Source organism: Labrus mixtus, chromosome 7 (assembly GCF_963584025.1).
Source record: "Labrus mixtus chromosome 7, fLabMix1.1, whole genome shotgun sequence".
NCBI classification, from domain to species: domain Eukaryota; kingdom Metazoa; phylum Chordata; class Actinopteri; order Labriformes; family Labridae; genus Labrus; species Labrus mixtus.
The window spans coordinates 27,616,715-27,635,411 of record NC_083618.1 but is presented as its reverse complement, the minus strand read 5'-3'; the positions used below and the strand labels follow the sequence as shown (position 1 = coordinate 27,635,411).

Genomic DNA, 18,697 nt, shown 5'->3' with positions numbered 1-18,697 from the left:
TTCTTGCTGTAACAGGTTTATTTGAAAATTGTCATAGAAACTAAATAACCCGTGTTGGGTTTTCCGTCCTTACGCAGTAAAAAGTAAAACAATAAATTAGGACAAACCTATAACTGCACATCAATCCTTTTCCTGCAGCACAATCAAAATAGTCACAGTAATACAAGTTGTCATGGTCTGCTGGGTTGAAAAAAAGGCTCAATTAAAAGGCACATACGTTCGTAGACATTCACTGGAAATTGTGATAAGAGTTACATTTTTTGTAGATGAGATTACATACACACTTCTGAAACAGCAGGAGACACAAACACAACCCAGAATTGAAAATGGCTTTCAGCACATTCAAAGTCAGTGACCGACATCCACTGAATCACTGTTGACATTAAAATACTAGTTGCAACACTCTTCAGTTCCACTTGTATCCTCTGTGTGTCTGATGACCTTGTTTTTAAAAAGTAATTAAAGGAGCAGTATGTAAAATATCAAAAAATGACCTTACTATATCATCAGACATTAAGGTAAAATGCTATTTTGAAGTGCTGGCTTCTCTGACAACAACGCAACAGCCAGTATGTCCTCCTTCTAAGTTTAGATTCTGGTCCTGAATGGTCTTTTTTTGTTTTGACCAGAGAAGGTAGGGCGGTTTTAAGGCACCTCCACACGGCCGTTTTGGACGCCCCTTGGTTTGCCAGGCAAACAACAAACCAACAGGGAGTTGCAGCGATGAACTGGTTCAGATCCGACTGATTCTACCCGACCTAAAAAAGCCTGGACAGAAGGCAGAAAGGTTTCAAGACAGATGCAGAGCTGGCTAAACACTGAAGCTTCCATGTCCGCGACATGGCAACCCGCATGGGCATCGCGTCTAGGGAGGAGGGGGAGGGGGGGAGACAGCTCTCTTCCATATTTAGAATTTTAAGCTCTACGTGTCAGAGTTACATATTGCTCCTTTAAGTGACTTTCCAGTTCAATCATCAGATTTCTCGCAGTGGTCCATAATGAGGCTGACAAAAAAACAAAGTCAAAAACAAAGTCCTGGCTCTACACGTTTGAGTCGAGTCCCAGCCTCATCTAAACTTGAGGTAGACTGGAACAGAGTAGTTGAAGAGCAGGAAGTCCATGCGATAGAGGTTGTAGAGCTTTTTCTGGTAGAAGGGGCTGATGTTTTGGAAGAACTGGGCCGCCATGTCTCCAGTAGTCCTTGTGCTTTTGGACGAGGCAGGGAAGCTGACCTTGTTCTCCACTCCGGCCAGCTGCAGCACATAGCGGGAGTCCTGCTCCAGCGTCTCGTATTTCCCCACAACATCGTAGTGGATGAGGCAGGGGTGGCAGAGTGAGTGCACCCGCTCCCAGTGCTCATTGAAGGGCTCTTCCCGCTGGGTGGCCGGGTCCACCAGGTAATACACAAACTCCTCGAAGGAGACGTCGTTTCCCCGCTCCAGGGCCTCGGCCTCCGGGTTCGGCCGGTGCCGCTGCACTATCTTTGTGCCGTATCGTTTATGAAAAGCCGTGTTGTAGCTCCGCGTGAATTTGTTGCGGTAGGCGGACACCAGCCGCTCGAAGGGCTCGCGTACAAAGACGAACTTCAGGTAGGAGCGCAGGCGCTGGTTGATCTGAGAGGTGGAGTACTCCGAGAGGGTGCGGAGGTTTCCTGGGACGTGGGCCTCGTTGGCGGGGATCGACAGAGGGTCCTGATGGGACCCGGCTACACCCGTCAGAACCATGAGCACTCGTTTCCAGTTGGTGCAGGCCACTTTGGGGACGTAACAGTAGAGCAAGCCGTGCTGGTCGTCCACAATGACGTGCTTCAGGTCCTCGGGGATCAGAACTCTGCGTTTGCGGGTGTAGGAGCGGCAGGCTTCCTCTAACACCTCCCGGCGGCCCTGATGGATCACCTGCACTGCTGACTCCACCTGAAGAGTGAAGGAAAAGAAGAACCAATCAGAGAACCTTCAAAGTAGCCTAACTTATTTAACAACAATAATAAACGTTAAATTCTAACCCAAACTCACATCTTTCAAAGTCTAAACCCTTAGATGTATTTCACAATAATCCTCCTCGACTGTCACTGACTCAAGTGGTATCTCTTGAGGTAATTTATAAGATTTCCCACAGCTCACTTTTTCATGTATTACTCCACTGTTTAGAATTTGTGGAGATTAAGTATTTGAGCCAGCAGCCGCAGGAGGCCGTACTAGAAGTGGAGTAGATCCCCTGAACATTCTGCATTACACTAAGACCGTCTCAGTTCTCTTGAGTGTGAGAAAGTGTATTTAAAATAACTTCTCCCCTGGAGGTCTTAATCTCGTCTCATCCCTGCTCTAATAAAACCGTGAGGTCAGGCGGTTCAGCTCGGCTTCCTCATGGCACAAACGCTTTATTTACTTCTGTTTCATTTACTCAGCCCTGGCTCTCCACTGCAGCGGTTTGAACCTCCCTGACACGATGTATGGCTCTCTGTATTTACTGGCAGACACTGTAACATCAAGGATACGGCGTCTGGGTGAGACTGTTGAGCCAACACTGACCCTTCTCTCAGCAGGAGTTTGAGTACTGGATGTTTACAGCACTGTATTTCCATCTCTGACTTTAAATTCCTTAATATGAGGGGAGGGGGGATACGGGGTATTAAAATAGCATCTAGGATGAAACTCAAGATAAACATGCCATCTGAAGGGAATACCAGGTTGCAGGAACATAAGCACACATCAAATGTTGTGAAAGTTAAACAAATCTACTACGTGTCCTGTCTTGCACTCCAGAGGCGGTGTAGTCTTTGTAGCATGTTTGAAATGAAATGAAAACAAGTTTAGCATTTGGGTTCATCAAACTTTCTTAGAGTGAATGATTGACTATGTGGTCAAATGATTGGGCTGTAAATATCACCTCTACAGTGAAGGGATGACAAGATGAGTTTCTGTGTATTTAATCCCAATTTGTTAGGGAGCATAGAAAAATAGAAGTGTTATCCAAATGTCTTAATTGCGCAATTGTCCTCTTTGTTGGTTGAGATTGACAAGAAGTCAGGAGATCAAGCCAAGGGCCGGATTTACTAAGATCTCAAGTAAAGAGTACTGAATTGCACGTTTGGTCGGTATGCCATCTACGGGTGATCAGCTAAGAAAACTTGTGTGAATGAAAGAGGGAAATATGAAGACATAAATGTCAATGTTGAAATTCTTTAGGCTACCGTGGTTGTGAATGTTAAGTTTTGTTTGGCTATAAATAGGCAAACATATAAGTTGAATCATGGTGTTTCTCTTTGTTAATGATTATTGAAGCGAAAGAAAAGTGGTCAATAAAGCTCGATTTCATTGGTTAACTGTATGGAAAGCTAGTCTGCAGGTCAGATGCTACTTTTCCTTTACTTTGATGTTTAATTTTTCATTAGAGCATACACATATTGCCTTCACGTGTGTGAATGAATAAATAAATCCAGCATTAATCCAGTTCACTGTTGTTTTCCGTCCTGACAGCTTAGCAGCTTCCTCGAAAGAGGGAAGTGTTTAAATGGAAAGGGCCCTTAAAGCTCTTAAAAGTAAATGATGTCTGCTGGAGCTGCTTTGTTTTCTGGCATGTTCACCTTCCCTTCTCCGCATAGGGAGAGTTAAACGGAAACAGCTGTTTCACAGACGACTTTAAGAGGCTGCGTCTGCACATGCAGCTCTATCTTTGACGATTGATGACTAACTGGAAAAACGGATTAATAGAAAGAGCAAATTTTATTTTGGAATCCAGGTGACCTGGGGTGTTTAAATCTAGGGATGCACCGATCTGATCCTGGTATCAGATGTGGTCCAATCCTGACTTGATGGGGTATCAGTGTCAATGAGACGATTAATGGGGCTGATCCTCGATCCTTGTGCATTAGTTAATTGGCCATTATAGTGAAAATCACGACTAACTGTGAAAAGTTTGAGAACCACTGCTCTAGAACCAAGTGTCAGACCAACTGTCTACTGGACATCGACGTCACTGGACCTGCTTGGTTCAGCTTGGCTTAATATCACAAAAAGACCAACTGTGACGGCCAAAGCTTCCAAACTCACCAACAACACATGTTTCATTTGTTTGCTGGTTTAATGATGGACACCGAGGTCACTTTGTTATTCTCACCACGTGGGCTTATACATCTATCATCACTCGTCTAGATCTCTAACTGTCGTCTGACACGGCTCTAAAGTTACAGAGCTTTGATTTTTCCTGCAGTCTGACACCGTCGGCGCAAACTCATAAATCCTCCTCCCCTACTGCTGTAACTCTGCAAAGATGGCTGACCTTTTGTTCAGTGGAAATAGCGACATCAAAGCAGCCCTATCTGACATGAAACATTTCACATCAATAAAAACATCACGAGGATTAGGAGTGATTTGTGTTTCAGCCACTGACTCGGACCAAACGATGCATTTCTTAAGGATTAACGGAGAGAAGGAGGATTTAACTGGATCAGATTTACGGGGCAAAAGCTGAAAGTCATGCTTTTTATTCCTTTTAGACAGTTCTACTTTTCATATGGATGCTGGGCATATCCCCATAAATGTAAACTACACAGACAGTGAATGGAAGTCAAAGATATCAGTTCAATATTTGGTACCAATCATACACCAAGTAGAAGTTACAGATATCCAAGCGTCCTTGGGTTTCATGAAAGGCGCTTTATAAATCTAAGTTGTTATTATTATTATTATTATTATTTAACTATAAAGGAAGGACTATCTCTCTGGGTGTATAGATATTTTAAATCATTTTCAATTCATTGGAGTTATTTGACAGACTATAGGATAACTTAAAGTGGCCTTAAAGCACATGAAAGGCATTCTCTTAAAAAAATGACAGTCTTACACACAGGTCTTTGTAAGTGTTATTTATAAGACAAAACTTTCTAACTTTCTGGGAGATGCAGGGTTTCTGTAGTAAATCGGAAATGTTTTCTGAACTTTCATAGTAAAAGACAAATCAGTATTTTGCACATTTTGTACTTTTTCATCAATATTAATTCAATTACCGGTAAACTTTTTCTTCAAATAGATTTCCAAATTTCCTTGCTGAGACCTAAGGGAGTGTAGTGTCCAGTGTGAAAATGTTTAGTTGTGAAATATCAACGATATCTAAAAGTAAACACGTCAGGCAGAGATGAAATCACCGGTACTGCTGCCACAAAATCCTGGCGCTGCTTTGGTTTGATACTGGATTCTGACCTCTCAATCAGCTTCAGTAAAGTTCGGTGACTGTGGTTGGACAACACTGACCTGGTCTCCTTCATAAAGGGTCTGCAGAGGACTCCTTCTCGACTTCTGCCCACTGCTCCTGTCACCGAGCGGCTCTGACGCTGTGGGAAAAAAAACAACAAACACATGTCAGGAAATCTGAAGGGAAAAAAATTCAAGAGTGAATGTGTGTTGAGTTAAAGGCAGCAATTAGACTAGTGCATTACTAAACAACAGCACTTAGTGAATAAAATTATTTTATTGAAATGGTTCACTGAGAGATAAAACATGTACCCATGGAAAAGAGTTGCTTAATGATTTGTGGTCAACATGAAATAGTGACGCTGGTAATAAAAATGGCTGCATTGGTAAAATGATGTGTTTTATTGGTTTGTTTTTGCCAAAGTTTTATCTGTACGATACAACTTTCTGTTGGTCGCTGGCTTAGCTGCTATTCTTACCCCCTGTGGTGTTTTCACAAACAAACAGACAAATGTCCTGTCTTTTTCGGGGTGAGTTGAGTTTCAAAATTCCCCCAAAATCCAGACTTTTTCCTGCCAGCACCCCCGTAATATTTCTGTTGGGGCAAGCCTTGAATGACATTTGACAATGACAATGATGACATTTGTATCATGCGACCTTAATGAGAGAGCGGTATAAATGTTGTGCACATTGTGAAGCAGCGTCATACTGTTTTCTGCAGGTCAGCATGTTCTCATACTGTGGATACATCTGTATCAGGTAGCAGTTAAGGACAACAAACTGTCAATAGAGTGAGAATGTTGACACTACTACACTGCACCTGAAAAAAATGTGTCTAAAAATGAATAAAGCTGCCGAATCATGTTTTACACCTCCATCATCCAGTCTGTTCTGTGCACCTCCATCACCGTCTGGTTTGGATCGTCAACCAAACTGGACTGACACAGACTGCAACGGATAATCAGGACTGCAGAAAAAAATCAGTGGTGTCGACTTGCCCCCCCCATTCAGGACTTATACCAGCCCAGGGTCAGGAAACAGGCAGGTAGCATCACTGCAGACTCCTCACACCCCGAACACAAACTGTTCAAACTCCTCCCCTCCGGCAGGCGTCCCAGGCTGTCACTCTGATGAACGCTGAACAGTCACAGAGTGTCAGACCTGTCGCTGTAAAATACCGGTAACCCTGTTATCAAGCACCCACCGTGAGTGTACATTAGATTATTTAGAACTATTTTTATTTTCAATGACTTAATCATGTAAATACTGTAATATTATCCTCCTCATCAATCCATGCACACTGCGTATGTAAAAACTGTAAAATCTACCTCATATATATTAACCATCTGTTACATAATTACACATTTATTATCATGTTCATCTCAGCATTTTGCACTACCAACCACTGCACTATTGTATTATTTAGCCTTGTATATATTAGTCTTTTTGCCTCTTTAATCATCTGTCATTCAAGAGCTCAAAATGTAGATATGCAACGGGTTTCTAAATGTTTACATAAGAGAGACCAGCTGGTGGTGATTAGCTAATCAGCATCAGCTGTGTGTAACTGTAGCCGAGGCCTGAAAGTGCTGAGTCATTGAGAGAGAGAGAGAGATAAAGAGAGAAAGAGAGGGAGAGAGAGAGAGAAAGATACAGAGAGAGAGGGAGAGAGAGAGAGAGAGAGAGAGAGAGAAAGATACAGAGAGAGAGAGAGAAAAAGAGAGAGAGAGAAAGAGAGAGAGAGAGAAAGATAAAGAGAGAGAGAGAGAGGGCGAGAGAGGGAGAGAGAGAGAGAAAGATACAGAGAGAGAGGGAGAGAGAGAGAGAGAGAAAGAGAGAGAGAGAGAGGGAGAGAGAGATACAGAGAAATAGGGAGAGAGAGAGAGAGAGAAAAAGATACAGAGAAAGAGGGAGAGAGAGAGAGAGAAAGATACAGAGAGAGAGAGAGAGAAAAAGAGAGAGAGAGAAAGAGAGAGAGGAAGAAAGAGAGAGAAAGAGAGAGAGAGGGAGAGAACTGTAAAAGTCCCAATCAAAACACAAAGACAACATCATTCCCAAAAAATGTGTCAAAGATTCTCTGTAAGAGAGATAACCATGATGACAAAAGGTAAACACCTCATGTCTCCTGAGGAGGCGGGCCTTGCCAATCCATTAGAAAAGCTATTCTTCACGGAGTTAACACCAACACACAAAGCTGAAGCGTTTCCAAGCTGTTGTCTTGCAAACCTAAAATGTTAACTTTTCCTAAAACAGACGCATGAATTGTTTAAAAAAAACTGTGCTTTCTACACCATGTGATGGTAAAGTATGCAGAGTTATTCATCTCAGTTCCTGCACCCATTTCAAGTGACACGATCACACAGGACTGTGCACACAATCTTCAGAGGTGTCAACAATGTGGTCAAATGTAACGGCTCTTTAACCCTCCAGAAACACTGCTATGTTAACTGTTATCTCACACTGGAGTACCGTTTGTTTGGTGTAGCATTAAGAAGGAGAGCTGGTTTATTGTGGCTCCTTCAGGATTTATTTGATCTGTAGAAGAAGGGCTGTGAACTGTGTACATATGGGGTTGTCTCGTGATCATGAAGGCGACCTTTTCTCTGTTTTGAAGTGTCAACTGGAAACACAAATGACATCAGTTCTCGTCCACTTTGAAATGTTTAAACTTGTGTACAAAAAGAGGGTGTATGTACATTGTGCCCATGGACTCCAGGAGGTACTCTGTGCATTTCTACAGCGTGAACCAGGGTCTGAATTAAGACCCATGGTCTTTATTTCACTACAAAACAGTCACTTCCACGTCCCTGTGCAGAAAAACTTTCAAGATAGGAAGTCCATGTTATATTATTGATTGGTGGGGTTGGGTACCATTTAGATTTTATCGATTTGGGTTCTGTTTCCACTTGTGATACGCACCTTCCAATGCACCTTATGTTAAGTTCAACCTCTTAGAAAAAGGAGGTAGTTCTACACACATCATGTAAGTGCAGAGCAGTGCAAAGAAGCAGACTGAGGAAGAAGAAGATATGCCCACATGCTGGCTCAAATGTCACAAAAAGTTGGAAAAAGGACACAGCTTTAATTTACTGCCCTCAGAAAAATAACATAAAGAAATGTGTTCCAAAAGGAAACTAAACAACGCACACAACTCTTATGCTACTCAAACCAAACACTGTCTCCGCTGTTAGTGAAATTCCCTCCATTGAAGAATTCATCAAACACACCTCAGGTCCATTCAAATGAAGGAGTGGTCCTTTTTTGGGTTAACCCCGTCCAGAACGAAAACTCTGCAGCATTCCTTTCATGGCTCGTGCAGAACTGGAAGCTTAAGGAAATGCAAAAATATAGAAAGGCTGATGTGTGTTCCTCCTGTCCAGCCCATAAACGGAGCTCTGTGTTTATGTCCCACTGGGGAAACTGGGGGCCCCCCTGCCCCCCCTCCTTGGCCTCTACTGCCAAAGAGCGACTTTACAGAGAGACAAACTGTACAAGTGAGAGCCCGACCCTTTCAGACCAATACTGTGTGTGTTAGTGCAGAGTCAGACAAAACGAGTGACCAGTCATTGAAACGAAGAAGACACTGAGGTGTGAGATACTTTTTGATCACATTGCATTTTCACTCTTGCAGATTGTCACATTTGTTGTTCTGCTTTTTTGTGGGCTGAGTGTGGTATGAACGTGCATGCACAAAATCTCTCTGCAATCTAGCCGGATGATCTTTAATTTAGCTAGGCGTGTCCTGTGTCTCTGACTCAAGGACAACTCTGTGCAAATATTGAAATACTCATAATGAATGTTACGTAATGGGAGCCAGAGAAGAGCAAGACCTGTACACAAGTCAAGAAAAAATCTGTTTCTCTCATCTTTGGCTCCAAATCCTGTTAACACTAATGAACCTTTAGAATTTCATTGGGCGTTCTGCACATTGTAAGAACAGCACAGCAGATAAAGTTGTCAGGAGCACTGTTAATTTTTACAGCATTAGCGCTTTTCATTGTGCAATCCAGAAACAGTGCCATAACAAGGCTTTGCTGTCATTTATATTCATTCTGCTGCAGAGTAATATTGATGTCCCGGCTGCTGAATTCACATTGCATTACGTCGTAGCAGAAGCGCGAAAAGCACAGCACAGTGGAAGCTCCGCACACACACACAGTCCGACATGCACACACACACACACAGGGCGCCAGTAGACTAGTGGTTTTGTCTGTACCACATGTACAAAAGGCTTAAGTCCTCGAGAGCGAGCAGCCCCGGGTTAAAATCTGACCTGAAGCTTTATAAGCGCCTCAACCAGACACGTTGTAAAAATAGGATAAATATTGGAGATGGTTAGGGTGCAGATAAGGTTTCAAGACCAATGGTGTTGTTGGCTAAACACTGAAGCTTCTGAGTCCTGCGGGTGCACTGACTCTAGGGAGGAGGGGGCGGTGGGAGACAGCGGTTTTAACTGCACTCTCTCTTTAACTGTTGGATAATGCTTTTCTTTGACACTTCTTTGACTGCATCAAGAGCCTTGAAAATTCCTCTGTATTTATAATGTACTTCCCTTTTCTTCTGCCTTGCTTTGCAAAGGCTCCCAAACAGATGGGCCTTACTGGAAAAAAGAAATGGCCATAGTAATTGCTGAATCATCAGCTCCTGCAGCTCTGTGATATGAATACACAGCTGGCTGAACAGCAGGGTCATCCTGAAGATAGCCCGCGATGGCTGAGGATCTGACAGCAGTGAGCCGACATAAGTGATTTCAGCTGGCATCTGTAGAATATCACATGACGCTCAGGTCACTCACTGATCCTTTGTGATCGTTTCACTCTGTTATATTGGATAATCTCACGGCCACGAGTCTTTATGAAACTTGAGGGACAAAAGACGGGCGCTGTGTCCTAATCCTCTCCAAAAGAGCCAGAAAACAAATTAACTTAAGTGAGCTGCAGGTGTTCAAATGAAGGGGGGAGTGTTGAAAGGCAAATCTTTATGACTTTCATTGGCCTCAAGTCAAGTCAAGACAAGGAAGGCATGAGGTAGGGGTGCTTCTTCCAGTACAGAGGAAATGACAGTAGCCCCTAGGCTAAGTCCCAGGCTCTGCTTGTAGGTAAAACACTAAAACTAGATAGCTGATAACCATCAACTCACATCCGTATCTGTAAATGTCACCTGGGACATACAAACCAGCGTTACTGGGTTCACCAGACAACCCTGACAATCAAACACATCATACTGCATTCCAGTCTTCTTCCCACTCTCTGAGGTGTCACTGTCTCTGTGCAAACTTTAAAAGGGAAACTACAGATGCCCTTGTAATAAAGACACCACACAATTAAAAAAACTTTCCGTCTTAACCAGTAAATGGTAAATGGACTGGAGCTTGCACTACTCAAAGTGCTTTTACACTGCAGGTCACACCTACACATTCACACGCTGATGGCAGAGGTTGCTATGTAAGGGGTCCATCAGTAATTGTCATGCGCCGCCGACGTAGCAGTGGGAGCAACTTGGGGTTAAGTGTCTTGCCCAAGGACACATCAGACCCCTAAACTTCTGGTTGAGAGAAGACCGACTTTACCACTGAGCCACAGCCGTCCCCGGTCATTTCTCCTAGAAAAAGTCAGGGAGATGTCACGAGAGTGAAAAGATCAATCCAGATGAATCGCTGTATAAATATCAAGATGGGTTCTCTTGAGTCGTGTCGATGTATTAGAAACATGTAAAATCCTGTCAGCCCAAAGAGCACATTATGTACTTTTGGAGAAAAATGGGAATATGTGTTACAGAAAAAGGCATTCATAGATGGGAGGTTTACCCCATGTGTTGTCAAAGTATTCGTTCCATTGTGTGTTCATATGACAGTGCAGCAGTAAAACCCACTGTGCATCTACAGTATGTAATTATCCTAAACTTAGATTTTGCTCTGTGAATCATGTGTGCAAAAGAATACAATTGAAAAAGAAGCCAATCTGACTCTGACTTGGCAGAACATTGGTTTGTTATGTGGCCGCTCTCCTGCAGCTTTATATAGTGTTTGAACACACAATATGACCTTTACCCCAGATGGAGCGTGAGCGGGGCAAATAGAACAGACTGGATGGAATATCTGAACTTCATTATACATAGATTTAAAGCTGACAGGATGAAACATGAGATCCCTTCCAGGTTCCTTCTGACGACTCAGTACTCAAATACTTGAGGCCAACTCTGATAATAAAGAAACAAACCTCGGATGTTTAACCGTTCACTGACGCAGCTCTGAAAGACTAATTTCTCTGTATTTGTGGAGCCATGATGGCCACCCTCCTGTGCTGTTTCAGATCAAGGTGTGTGCATGTTCTCATAAATTATCTGCAATACATCAGGGTGTGACGCAAAATCAACAGATGACTTGGTCGATTGTGGCTTGAGCAAACCGTCAAGAGGTCATGACGGTGTCGCTTTGTTGATCTTAGATTCACAGTTTTTTAATTGCTTAGCCACACTTTTTAAAGTTATCAGCACTGAGGCTATACATTCTAAATACAGCTCACAGCTGCAGCAGAACATTAGTAAAAAAGTAGGCCCGACTGATACAGGATTTCTGGGGCCGATTCTGATATAGGGGCAGGTAATGCTAACTTTAATCTGTGATCACCTCATCGGCTCTCCGCTACAAACGCATTTACTAACATGAAATAAATGTGGCTTGTGTTTTAAGCTGAGTGTTCATTAGGTGAGCTCAGGAGCTAATTAGCGAGCTAGTAGCTCACAGAGGAGAGACAGTTGTATGAAACTGAACACAGACATGACTTCTTTCAGTCAGGATGGAACAACAGATGGAATATTTTCACATAAATTAAACGTTCTTGTTTGTAACTTCAGTCTGAGAGTGGATATGTAGCTATATTGATAACCTGAAAGACTCAGAGCTAAACAACATGTGCAGTGACTGCTCCTCTACACTTTCAGAAGCTCTCGGCTCACGTCAGTGTTTTTCTGTAATCGGATATGACGTCACGATGATCGATCCCAGGGGAACTAATCGATGTTTTGAATCGTCCAATAAAAAATTGCGATACTTTAGTGAATCCATTTTTTCCTCCTGGGTCTAAGAGATAGATAGATGGAGATTTACAAAGACATGAATTGGGTGGATCCCTCAATTGTATCAAACATTTGTGAAAAAGATATTTAATGAAGACAACAAATGTACAGTTGGCCAGAATTGCAACAGTGAGCTGAAACACTAATTAAGAAATTAACATTTGCAAAAAATAAACTATACACAATTATTTCAGCACATAAAATTAGTTGATACCGAAGGTCACGTGATATGCTCATATGGGTCGGTTTTGTTAGCAGGTCGATTACTCTGGAAAAAAGCAAAATGCTGTAACTCACCCAAAACCTTTCTTTCATGTCTTGTCTTGAAGTTATTATGTAAAGGAAGAAGCCACTGCCTACAAAATGACGCATTACTTCAACATTTCGTAAAGTCAAGTTGGTCAGCATGTTTGGATGTTTAAATGACATTGGATTAGACGTGTTACAGCAACACCTGCTGTTACAGAGTGTTAATTCTCTGAAGGGAACCGACCGCTGTTTTGTATCAAAGTGAAGACTCTTCACTTGCTGATTTCCCGGGTCCAAGGTTTCAGTTTATACTCAGGAGAGGAATGAGAAACGTAGACTTAGAAACATTGACGAAGTCAGACCTTGTTGACATTTTATTTTACACTCGTATCACCAGCTGTATAGATTATTGGAACTACCTTTTACTGGATTTCCCCAAAAGTATCTCAAAACAACTCCGTCAGAATGCTGCTGTCAGGATCTTAACGAAAACTGATCATGTAACTCCACTTCCAGAATCTCTGCACTGGCTCCTTGTTTCTTTTAGAAGTGATTTAAAGTTCTTTAAAATGTTTTTTTAAGCTTTACACGGCCTAGCTCCTCCATACAGTACTGACCTTCTCTCTTTTTACACTCCTGGAGGATCCCTTAGGCCGTCGATGCTTCCCTTTCAAATGTCCCTGATGTGACCAAAACATACGGAGCCCATCTTGTGCGCAGAAGTTAATACCCAGCCAGGCCTGAGCTTGGTTATCTCTTGTACATACATCATCACTTCTGAATCAATCACATCAATACTGAATAGTCCGGAATTTACCAAAGACCTCTGAGTTCTTGTGGGTCCCGTCCAGCTGACTCTGGACATTTGCGGCTGCCCGAATTTGGAGTAAACACTCGACCTCTGTATCGGACCAACGTAAACCCTTTGCCACCATTGTATGAAAGGATTTTCGAGGAGGAACAGTCGCATCGATTAGGCAATTAGGCAGTAGGGGGCCGTACCATGCTGAGGCACACCTGGTATGGAGCACTCACAGTGGTCCGAAAAAATGGACTTTGGGGTCAAACGTGCTCGGGCATGATACTGATGGTCTAGTGTGAGTATGCCCTTCGTCTCTTTTAACTCGGCCATAGGGTTGGTCTGATTGACCATGCCATTGTCCATCACTAAGTGATTGCATTGACCACAGAGCAATTTTCTGACAACTTTTTTTAAATTCAGCAATTCATGAATTTCTAATCAACATTTTTTAACATGTTATCTACGTTGATCTTGGAGCCAATGACTGTAGGATGCTTTATTCAGCTGAAAGTGAATCTACAGCTATAGAGTTACACTCCAGGATGGAGGCAGAGTCTGTGTTGGGAGAGTCCTGTTTCAGAAAGTGCCCAGAACTGACTGACCTCTCCCTTAAAAACCTAAAACCTCCTCACAGTATGAGCCATATAAGCTTTTTTTGGCCCATGATATTTAGTTGGGAATGTCTGAATGAGGCCATTGTATGTGGCACAGAGGGACCTGGGAGAGGTGGAAACAGATCTTTGCTAGGGCCACTATACCAGCCAGCTGCAACTTCTCCAAGCCCCCCCCCCCCCCCCCCCTCCACCAAGGAGACTTTTAATGAAGTTGTTCCTAAAGAAAGATCCACACTTCTCTGGGAAATCCAAACACAGGGAGGGAGTGCAGAAGGACTAACATGACGGTAGGCAGGGAGGAGGTGCTGTGATGACTCAGAATGAAAGAATTCAATTACATATAGACACAGAGATGAAGGCCCTATGTACCAGTTGGAAATAGATTTATGTAGGCGACTTATTTACCAACATGTTGCCTCTGAATTTTAACTTCTATATGAAAATGTGTCGATTTTTTACTTGCTCGCCTTCTAAATCAAACCAATACTTCAACCTGATTCTGTTAAAGGTGAAATCCCATACCCACAAATCTAAAAATTTGGTGTCAACATGATTATCTAAAAACAAGAAATCTTTTAAAACCATAAAACGGTGTACAATGTTTGATCTACTTTATTTTGATGTTGTTTTCTTTATGATCTTTGACTGTGCCTGGGTCCATAGGCATTGTAATCAAATGTATATTGTTTCTTACCTGTTATGTATACGGTTTAAAATGTATGTGTGAATAACCGCACACACAGAGATCCCTCAGTGATGTGAATGGCTCAAAGTAGGCCTCTTCTTCAAACACTTGCTCCCATGCATCCCGTAATATTTGCTGTAGATTTTCGACGCACTGCATTACAGTACTGGTAGAAGGGCTGTGCTTAAAAAATCAAAATGGCAAAATATCATCATGTGCTCTTGTATCGATGTGGCTGCAAAGCTATGATGACAGTTTTGAAAGACAATGGACCTATGGTACAGTTTCACAACAACACCATAGCCATATCTCTGGGATTCAAATATTTTAATGTAATTCTAGGATCTCATGAGAATCTGAATTGAAGTGTTTGTAAGTAGGATCCTTAAAATACCTCTCCTATTATTCTCAACAATAAAGAACAGCTGATGTAATGTAATTATGTTTGGGACATTGTCATTATCCAAAATCAATGTATCATGACTATCAATGCTGCTCGAATGTTTTTACGCTCGATGATTTTTTCACATATTGAATACTGTATAACCACATGGTCACTTGCTGCTGGCACAACACTTACACCAACACAATCTCTTTTTAAAAAGGCCATAAAAATCTTTGACAAAAAGCCATTTTCGTTTCACCATTGCACTGTTTTAGATAAACATAATTTACTAAATTTTCATAATTTTGTTCATTTTAAAAATGCATGTTTTAGATATAAAATTCTGCACGGACTTGCTCCTCCTCCTTTGAAGGACTTTATAAAGCTGAAGTCTGCCAGTGGGATCGGCACCAGGGGCCACAGCCCGAGGAGACTGTGAGGTCCCACACAGACGCACTACATTTGGACAAACTGTTCTGTCAGTCAAAGGAACTAAATATTGGAATATTCTCCCACTCACAATAAGAGACTCACAAACATATGCAACCTTCAAAACACACCTCAAACAGTGGATAAAAGAAAACCAAGTCTGACCACCTTTAACCTTTAACCTCTATTATTGTCTTGTGTCACTTGTGCTTTTGTATTTGTATTTTATTTGTATTTGTCTTTCTCTGTTACCTGCCTAGGGACAACAGATGGAAACTAGCACTTCTGCTATAATCTGGCATTTTTTACAGCTGTGATTGTTACAGCTGTTCATTAATATGCACTGTCCCTAACAAATAAATAAATAAATAAAATAAAAATATCGTGGCATCTGTATCGTGATATCGTGCGGCTGTGGGAAACAGTGCGTGATATGAATGGATTTCAAAATAAGGTGTGGAGATAACAATGAGCTGTAGACCCAAGGAAGAAAGGCTGAGCTCTAGTGTAGCCTACAGCTAATGGGGATCCTTACAAATAGACACATGTGAACAGTGACCCTTACACATCAATGTGTAATTATATTTAGCCTATGCACATGTGGCTTTCGTTTTAAATAGGCCTATTAAAAATGCTTGAATTTAAATTTTGTTAGAGACTCTCCCCACTGCTATTTTCTTCACCACTGTCATTATCATCATTAAATCATTTTTTATATATATTTTTTAACGTTGTTTAAAGTAGCCTATATATTTATAAATATAATTAAAGGAGGAAAACGTAATTTTGAGACAGCATTTGAAGACATAATGTGTTGAGAAGAAAATATATTCAACATATTCGTTGGTCAAGTGAAAAGAAAAAACGCTCACCTAGCTTCAGACTGCTGTTGAAGTAGAGGAGCAGCATAATGAAACATCCGAGACCCACGGCAAAAACCACCCGAGGGACTCCGGGGCTCCTCATCCTGGGGTCGTCGGAAATGCCCCCAAACAGAGCCTATTCCTCCCCGGGTTCATGCGAGATTAAAAAAAATAAATAAAAAATCCGTCCTTGTCGGGGACTTGCGGTGTCTCTACTTTATCACCGATGAGAGCAGCGAACCGGCTCGCTGACCTTTGCGTCCTCGCGTCTTCCCGCACATCCTTTGATCTGTAGCATTGGAGCCGCCGTGGTTCAGAGAGGGGGGGGACAGGACGGGACTCAGACGAGCCGGGTAGCAGCAGACTTCACCGGTCCGCTGTAGTTACCGTTACATGACTATGTGTGCTGGTTCAGAGAGAGTGGAACAGACTGAGTTCACTGTCAGTCAGTCAGTGTGTCCGAGCGGAGGCCACCGTCTGTTTGTGTAAGGGGGGGGTGGTGGGGGGTTTACATACCCCAGCGTCTTCCCAAACCGGTGGGTTTTGTCTTTAACCCCTTTCTCCCCAAACGGTCTGCACCAACTCACCCACTCTGCAGATATCTGATAATCAAGCTCGAGCCTACAGCTTCATAAAGTGGGACTTCCGCTTGACTGTTTCAAATTAAAAGTCCCAACCAAAGGCTTCAGGTGACAGAAATCCCTCAAGTAAAAGTCAACATGGATAATAATAGGTCTAGAAAATGAAAACACATCTAAAAAAAACGCACAGACACATTTTAATCAGCCTAATAAATTAGATGTGACAACATAAATTGATTGAAAAGGGTATATAGACCTACTTGTCATTCAAAATTGATTTAGCCTTTAACCTGCATTTGAACAATCTTGTCTAGATGCAATTGACAATTAGACACAAGGATATTTGCCTGTGGAAAAATGAAGCCAATTTGGAAGTGCAAAAAAACTGCAGTTTCTGGAGTGTCCACTTGAGGCCAGCTCCAAAAGACCAAGAAGTCCCATATGCACCCCATATTAAAGTCCGTTTTGACCATAGAAATACGCGTTTAAAGGTCCCATATTATGCCTTTTCTGGTTTTATATGCCATTTAGTGTGTTTTCTATGTGTCCTGTGCATGTTTAGTCACATCTATGTGCAAAAATTCAAAGTCCACGGAAACGCAGCTTCTCCTACCTCCTCCTGTTAGCTGCAGCATTAGCTGCATGTAACGCTCGGTTCTAGCCCCCCTCGATAAAGATTTGTCAGTCCGACTTCATTGTCAGTGTGAGATCACTGATCTAAGCCCATTGGCTCGTTGTGGCAAGGCCTGCAGCTCATGTTGAAATTTCCGAGACGCGTGCTGAGCAACTGACCAATAACGACAGAGCGGATCGGCAGACCAATCAGAGCAGACTTGGCCCACGTGGGGTCTAACAGTGTGGGCTCAACAGAGTGTAGCTGACGGACTCAGAGCGTAGAGGGAGCAAGGAGGAGCAGTACATGAAAACAGACACTTTTTTCGGACTTTAGCTATTGTGAACGTACAAAAGTAGGAACATAGATTAAATATACCAACCCCAAAAAGGGCATAATATGGGCTCTTTAAAACCTGCTGAGTGATTTTGTTGTCATTATGTGGACACATAGGGGAGATTTTTTTTATTACCCACTCCTCTTTTTATTTTAGAAATGATACAAGTCATGTAGGGTGTGATATCCAACTGCAAGCCGTAGTGTTCTAGCTATTTGTCAGGAGGTGTAAGGCCCGCATCAGCTTTGGCTCTTTGTCTGTCATTATAGGTTGACCGACTGTATACTGTAAGCATTTCTAATATGGCAACCACCACAGGCTTCCAAAACAGCCCTTCAGAAACTAAAGTGTGATGTCACTCAGGCTTCATCCACTATGATTACAATGAAGTGTTATCTTATCTTATTTACAGTTGATGCTTGAGCTTCCTATAGTTCTTTTCCAGTATTCTCTGCACCCCGTTATTTCTATTTCCAGTTATTTTTATTACAGTAACTTCACGCTCTTATTTTGAAGCCACCATGAACTGATATCCGCTGTTATTCTGTTAGCCTCTGGTTGTCTTTACATAGCTCTAGTGTTCCTAACGTCAACATGATAGTCCAAAATGTGACAAACTGATGGATTTGTTTGTAGTAATTGAGCATCTGCTGTTGATTTCTCCTCTTGTCTTCACAACCTCACTTCATTAATCACTGTCAAATAAAAACAGCAGTTATAGGAGCGTCATCCTGTCTCACTTCACTTCACTGAAAAACAAGAGCCAAAAGGAATCCAAATGTCACTTTACTGCAGATCTATTACTTAACAACATAAAAAACATACATTCCAGAAGAATTACAGCAGGGATATTGGAATAAAAAGTATTTTATG

The 18,697-nt window shown here is 42.1% G+C and overlaps 1 protein-coding gene across 1 annotated transcript; it reads right to left on the bottom strand.

Moving 5' to 3' along the window:
- Positions 1 to 16,793, bottom strand: LOC132977088 (carbohydrate sulfotransferase 11-like). Its single transcript, XM_061041475.1, has 3 exons — positions 16,303 to 16,793; positions 5,250 to 5,329; positions 1 to 1,913 (listed from the first exon to the last, which is right to left on the bottom strand). Exons 1-3 carry the CDS (start codon positions 16,394 to 16,396, stop codon positions 1,068 to 1,070), a joined length of 1,020 nt encoding a protein of 339 aa, XP_060897458.1. The 5' UTR covers positions 16,397 to 16,793; the 3' UTR covers positions 1 to 1,067.
- Positions 16,794 to 18,697: the final 1,904 nt, after the last annotated feature.

Excerpts from the sequence above, each read along its gene's own strand:
- LOC132977088 (XM_061041475.1), bottom strand. The coding sequence starts at position 16,396 with ATGAGGAGCCCCGGAGTCCCTCGGGTGGTTTTTGCCGTGGGTCTCGGA. Across the intron at positions 5,330-16,302 it reads CAACAGCAGTCTGAAGCTAG|CGTCAGAGCCGCTCGGTGAC; the intron begins GTGAGCGTTTTT and ends TTTTTCCCACAG. Across the intron at positions 1,914-5,249 it reads CCCTTTATGAAGGAGACCAG|GTGGAGTCAGCAGTGCAGGT; the intron begins GTCAGTGTTGTC and ends TTCACTCTTCAG.